This window comes from Lathyrus oleraceus, chromosome 1, assembly GCF_024323335.1.
Source record: "Lathyrus oleraceus cultivar Zhongwan6 chromosome 1, CAAS_Psat_ZW6_1.0, whole genome shotgun sequence".
Lineage (NCBI taxonomy): Eukaryota > Viridiplantae > Streptophyta > Magnoliopsida > Fabales > Fabaceae > Lathyrus > Lathyrus oleraceus.
Window position 1 is genome coordinate 99,973,550 of NC_066579.1, and position 6,970 is coordinate 99,980,519.

Consider the following 6,970-nt stretch of genomic DNA (forward strand, 5'->3'; position numbering starts at 1 on the left):
CCCGAGGTGAATACTTCGTAAGAGTCGGTACGAGAACCTCACCCAGAATAGAATCCCTTGATGGAGTTGACGATCGGAAAGTATTTCCCGTAAGCGTCAAACATTCTTGTGAATCAATGACTCTGGGGATCCTTTGTAACAAAGCCCTAGATCATACCCGGTGAGAACCCCGTTTTGGAAAAGCAATCAAATTTATCAGTACCTCGGACTTTTGAACCCGTGTATTAAAAAAAAACACAAATATGCATGGCTTGCATTGCATTCATTCACATTTCATTGCATCCGCATCTCATCATAACGCATGTCATTTTCCAGACGAAATACAAAAAAAAAACTCATTCATCCTTTGTCCATGATCAGCAAAGTGATTCCTAACACGCGTTTAGAACAAAGAACCATGTCTCAAGATATGATGGACGAGCTAAGGAAAAGTCAAGAAGTATTAAAGGAGGAACTTAATCTTTTGAAGAGCCAAATGAGATGGGTCTTGGAAACCCTGCAAGTCTTGTTGAGGAAAGAGGGTCACCCAATATACACTGCTGCAACAAAGAGAGCTAATACCCCACATCCATCTGGTGTTACCTCAAGTCAAGGGAAATTCTATGAGGTAACTCCTCATTTACCAGTATATGGACCTCCCTCAAGACGTCATCATCAACATCCTCTGGCTATTGCTCCTCAAAGTCACCAAAGCCAGGTTCAGAACAAAAATCAGAATCAGAACAAGAGGAACAAGGATCACAATGACTCGATTCCGGTGCCATATAGCAAGCTCTACCCGCAACTGATCCAAAATGCTTTGGTGACCCCTCGAGCTCTCACACCTGTGTCACCATACCTGCCATGGTACAATCCAAATGCAACATGTGAATTCCATAAAGGGGCATTGGGACATGACCTAGATTCTTGCTTAGCGCTAAAAGCCTTGGTACGAGGACTGATTAACAAAAAGAGCTTAGTTTTTGAAGAAGATCACCCGAAGATCAAGTGCAGATACCATACTGGAACAATGGGGCACTCCATCGAGGAATGCAAGAGTTTTAAGCTCAAGCTGCAAGGATTGATTGACATAAGGTCATCAACACTCAAGGAGGAGGGCTCAGTTACATATACCTTGATTTCTGGGCCAGGTAATGAGAAAGGGAAAGGACGCTTGAGACCCCTCAAGGTTTTGTACCACAAGGAAGATGTCAAGGATGTGGCTAATGAACTATCATTATTTCCTGGTAAGAGCATTGAGATACCGCCTTGGATTTCCAATGTCACGACCCATACCAATGAAAGAAAAGGAGAAGTGAGTAGTGGATCCAGGAGGGTTGCGTTCAACGATGAGATTGAAGGAAAAGAATTTGAAGATCATCATGTCAATGTCAAAAAGCTTGTTGATCCCAACCTTCAAGTTTGAAGAAGTCAATTCCCTAAAGTTGGCAATCATTTGGCTGTCTCAGCATTTCTTTGTAGTTTCCTTGCATGTTGATTGTTAATTGCTTTTAAGCATTGTTGTTTTCTTTGAATTGGTAAGATTAATGAAACGTTTATGCATCTTTTGAATTAATCCATTCGTATTCACTCGTTTTTCATTTATGTTAAAAAAAACAAAAAAAAACTCCTCTCATTCCCTTTTGTTTATCAAAACATTGTGTTAACAAAGATTGGAAGGAGGATGATGAAAACGAAACACCTGAAATTGTTGTGGTATGCTTTTGAGTAAAACTTTGGCAAGGATGTAAGGCATTGTTTCAAATCCCCAAACACTGGAGTGATAAGGAGTTGATCCCTAGACAACCACTTTGAGCCTAGAAGTTGGTGTTTATTTTGGATCTAAAACCCTTAATCTTAACCTGGGGCAGGGTAGTTATGTTCAGATAGTTTGATCGTGCATTCGATCTTTCAAAAAAAATCGTCCATATGTACACCCTCCAATTAGGTTCAACCACATGTTATCCTTCGCGCACATGTTGAAGTGTCGAAGAAGATAAGAAAAGCTAAAATTAGTGTTGGTTGATCCTTATCCACCAATAATGTGGCAGTCAATACCTTTAAAGAATAAAAAAGGCCCGCTAAGTCAAATACCATAAAATGACTTAGGCAAAAGTTAGGGCATCCCGATGGACCGAAAGCTTCAAAGAAGCGGTCCAGGAAAAATCAAGGATAAGGAAAAACAATCAAAAGAGGTCATTAAATCCTCGACAAAAACAAAATAAGGTGACTGCCATTTCAAGAAAATTCGTCTTGAACCCTCATCACACCTTCGAACCCTCTTGGAAGTCGAATGCGTGTATTGAATTAACTGAACATAGGAACTGGAGATCATCAAGAAGAAGGGGTGGGTAAAAATAAATTTTGGGCCTTATATCCTTTTGTTTCAAAAAACCGTGAACCAGACCACGTTACAACCCTTAAAAGACCTAATTGAGACATGGTTTATTTTGAAAGCATACCATAACAAGGTTGTGTTAACTTGACTCCAAACGATTTTTGTTAATCATTTGATGGCACCAATTTGCATACTGTGAATGACTTGATCACCATTGTGTTCTTATCAATGACTCATTCACTGTATTTCACCCATTCATATCAATAAACTTTGATTTCAAATTTTTGCATAAGCATGGAATTAAAATTACCATTTTTGAATGAACAATCTTATTTGCGAGTCAACACTTAGCATCAAAGAAATTCCAAATACAGTTGAGGAACTTGATGAAGTGAAAGAAGTCTAGTCAGGGGCAGATCACTTTGAGCATCAGTTAATTCGAGCTAATCACCCTAAGGGTCATCTCGCCAAGAGTAATTTGCTTCAAGACTTAGACCGGGGCAAGCCACCTCAGAGCTCAATGAGTCCAGCTATCCAAAGGACAATCAATCAAGAGTCTACCATTCCAGCATTTGGTTAGTCAAGTTCGGACCATTGCAAGTTTCAAACACTTGGGGCAAGCCCTCTCGAGGTAGTCTCATGGAAAGTTGTTTCCAAACCCACTTTCAAGGTGAACATTTCCAAAGACCCAACAAACTGGGGCAAGATGAGCCACAGAGGGGCAAAACCTCTTTCTTCGTGCTTTCAAACTGCTCAAACAAATTCTGCCATACGTCAACAACTATTGAGTTTAAGACGAGTGCCCGAAAATTATGCTAGCACGATTCATTAATCCTCCAAAAGGATCCATTGGCTAAGCTGTGGCTATCAAACTGGATAGAATCCTCCTTTGACAACATCTATCATAAAATATTTGGTTGAGTTCTCGGGGTTGAGGAATCATGAGCTTCCATAAAAAGCCTTTACAAACTCCCAGTCTGCCTAGTGTCAGCATTCTCATAATCATGATCATTCATATATCATGCATAAAAGGAAATTCAAATCATGCATAGCCGGAATGTACTTCGTGCTCATTTTGCATTGCAGTCTGCCTAGTGTCAGCATTCTCATAATCATGATCATTCATATATCATGCATAAAAGGAAATTCAAATCATGCATAGCCGGAATGTACTTCGTGCTCATTTTGCATTGACCTAGGTCTTGTTGTCGATCCTAGATCCTTTGACCTTTGATTCCAGTTTGTATTTGGTGCCCTTAAACCAACATCCGGTTTTCGCAGTCATTTTCAAATCCAATTTTTGTTCAATACCATTCAGGTCATATATGAACCTGTTGTTGAGCCTTTATTCCATTGTCAGGTCATACATGAACCTGTTGTTCAGTGCTATTCAGGTCATATATGAACCTGTTATTGAACTTTGATCCATTGTCAGGTCATACATGAACCTGTTGTTCAGTGTTATTCAGGTCATATATGAACCTGTTATTGAACTTTGATCCATTGTCAGGTCATACATGAACCTGTTGTTCAATACTATTCAGGTCATATATGAACCTGTTGTTGAGCTTTTATTCCGGTGTCAGGTCATATATGAACCTGTTCTGAAGTTTTTTCCCTTTTGTTCAATACTATTCAGGTCATATATGAACCTGTTGTTGAGCTTTATTCCGGTGTCAGGTCATATATAAACCTGTTCTGAATATTTTTTTCTCTGTTTGTTCAATACCATTCAGGTCATATATGAACCTGTTGTTGAACCCTTATTCCAGTGTCAGGTCAGATATGAACCTGTTCTGAAGAGTCTTTCTCTATGATTGTTTCAGTGTTGTCAAGTCATATATGAACCTGCTGATGAGCTTTCATTCCAGTATTACCAGATCATATATGAACCTGTTGATACACTCTTCTTGAATTTTTCTAAGTTTGTTAGGTCATACCTGAACCTGCTGTCATAACTTCTTGATATTCCCCAGTGTTGTCAGGTCATATATGAACCTGTTGTAGCATCTTTTCCTTTATTCGGGTTTAGTAAGTCATATGTGAACTTACTACCGAAATCCCTTGTATTCTAAGCATCGTTTATCAAATTTCACTTTGAGTACTCTCCAGTGTATGTCTGATTCTCCAGCAGGATTTGTCTTTCCCAGTGAGTTTGTTTTTTACCATTTGTCTGTCTCCCTGTGGACCACCAGCATTCCCCACAGATTGGTCTGCCTAGTAGCATCTCCTGTCAAGGGTCCACCATATCCCTAGCAGATAAAAATCACAAAAAAAGAGAATCCTGCACTCATGCATATCATATCATATCATATCATATCATATCATATCATATCATATCATATCATATCATATCATATCATATCATATCACATCATGTCATAGGAATTCAGGATCAAAATCCGGGTCTTCTTAGTATTTAACCATCTCCCACTATGATCATATAAAGAATGTCCTGCTTCATATTCTCTAATTGAAGACGCTTAAATAGGGGCAACTGTCATACCCCGATTTTGGTCCTGAATTTTTTTCATTTTTATTTGGCACTTGGCCTAAAGTTCATTTGCATACATTCATGACCAAAGGCAACCATCCATTCCCAAATCCATATTTTTTTTTGATAAACATTGGTCATTATCTAGTTTTTGATCATGGTGTTGTTTGATTATAAAATGGATTCTAACTATTTGACTTTTTAATTTTTAAATTGATTTTAATTTCAAATTAAGTCAAATTCCGAATTTCAAATTAATCTTAATTGTGTTTTACTAATGATTCAAGTTCTAATTGATTTTTAATTTCCAAATAAATGTTGGAATTTGACATCAAAGTAGTTTTAACAAATTATAGATTAATTTGATTTTAATTGGTTTTTATTGTTTGTTTTGATTTTTTTTAATTGACATTTAGATTAGTTTTGGATTATTCCTAAAAATCCATATCCATTTTATAACCAAACATGATCCATTTTCCATCCATAGTGCATTTCAAATCAAAATAGTACATACACTCATTTCATAACATTCAATAATATTTAACTTTCAAACATTTCCAAACTCATTTTCATACATACATTTTCATTTAACATTCAAGCATAACAATGCATCACATCCATATCCATTTTATAACCAAACACCCAATTTTCATAAACCAAGGTCTCACCATTCTTGTCACATTTTACAAACACACACCATTATCCATGACAAACATGAGCTACATCCAAGCCAATGGAAACAGTTGCAGAATTGGAAAATAAAAACAACTTCACACAGCTGCTAAGCAAAGCAACGACTTCTAAAGCGCCAGCTGCCATAAGCCACAAGCCACACACAAAGCGGCGCAAGCCGACGACAAATGAATAGCTGCAACAAAATGAACAGTAAAAATGCTACTCAAATGCTTCCCAAACACAAGTGAATTCTGCATAAAATCAAAAACCAGAACCTGCATCACAACGTGCCGTGCATCTTAAAGCTACAACAATTTTGCCACAAGAACATGTCGTGGTCACAAAATCTGCAACATAAAACGTGACCGACAAACACTAAGCAGAGGCTGCTCTTTATTGGGGAATTATATGCAAGCATTTGCAGTCAGAAGCACATGCCTTAGGCTCTGATGCTGCAGCCACGGTGGATACCGAAAGCAGAAGTATATACTGCAGAAGCATCAGATGAAGAATGACATATTACCTGGAATGCCCATCAAGAAACCTGCTGCTTATGCCAGTGGAGCCGTTTGAACCAAACAAATCATGTTATGTTTGCTCTGAGAGTCCGGTATTGCTTGAAATAAATACAAACCGCTCAAAGTTGAAGGACGTTGTTGAAAAGATCATCAAGGCTAAGCTTAGGATGAACCTTCCACTTATTATGAATGCTTCAAACCTTCTCTATGAGGCCGGTGATATTGAGGACGACATGGTTGCAATTTATGATGCCAATCTTGAAAAGGTCCTAGCTGATTTTCCTTCTCCTGTAACTGGTGGTACAATGCTTATAGTGGAGGATTTTCAACAGAAATTGAAATGTGATATCAATATAAAACACAGAGAGGAATTTGATGAAGAGAAAGAACCTGATGGAATGGTTCTCTCAGGATGGACAACAACCGCAGAAACAACGACCTTCACTGATTGTGCTGGATGCCTTTTGACATTTACAAATGGACGGTTCAATAGTGATGTGAGCCTTAATGCAATTGCATTTCTTCGTTTCTGTGCAGTCAGACTTACTGATGGAGGACTTGTATGCAATAAGAAGAGCAGTATTGATGGCTCGTCACCATGATTTGACAAATGATGAGTATGATGATGACAATCTGCAAACGGACGCATATGTTATCTCAAGAACAAAGAATCATATTGCTATGCAGCTACTTATTTTACAGGTTACCACTGATCTATACAAAAAAAAACACCAACAATCCTTATCAGCAGACAACATCAAACACAACAAGTTATGCATAAATTTACCAAGTTTCGATGCACTGAGATGGCATGAGCAAAAAAGAAGCTACCGTAAGTAAATGCCGGCATGGTGTGAACTACACGACAGGATTTTTGTTACTCTGGCTTCAAGTCTGTCAAACCCCCGCTTTTGAGCCTAGAAGCAAAAGAGAACATCATTTTAATGCCGAAATTGTGACAAGACG

General features: G+C 38.2%; 1 protein-coding gene across 1 annotated transcript; it reads left to right on the forward strand.

Annotated features, from left to right (window-relative positions):
• Nucleotides 1-5,997: 5,997 nt before the first annotated feature.
• LOC127093768 (SUMO-activating enzyme subunit 2-like) lies at nt 5,998-6,606 on the forward strand. The gene has a single exon (XM_051032673.1). The coding sequence runs from the start codon at nt 5,998-6,000 to the stop codon at nt 6,604-6,606; it is 609 nt and encodes a 202-aa protein (XP_050888630.1).
• Nucleotides 6,607-6,970: the final 364 nt, after the last annotated feature.

What these genes read in the sequence shown, in the direction of transcription:
- LOC127093768 (XM_051032673.1), top strand. Translation starts at nt 5,998, where the DNA reads ATGACATATTACCTGGAATGCCCATCAAGAAACCTGCTGCTTATGCCA.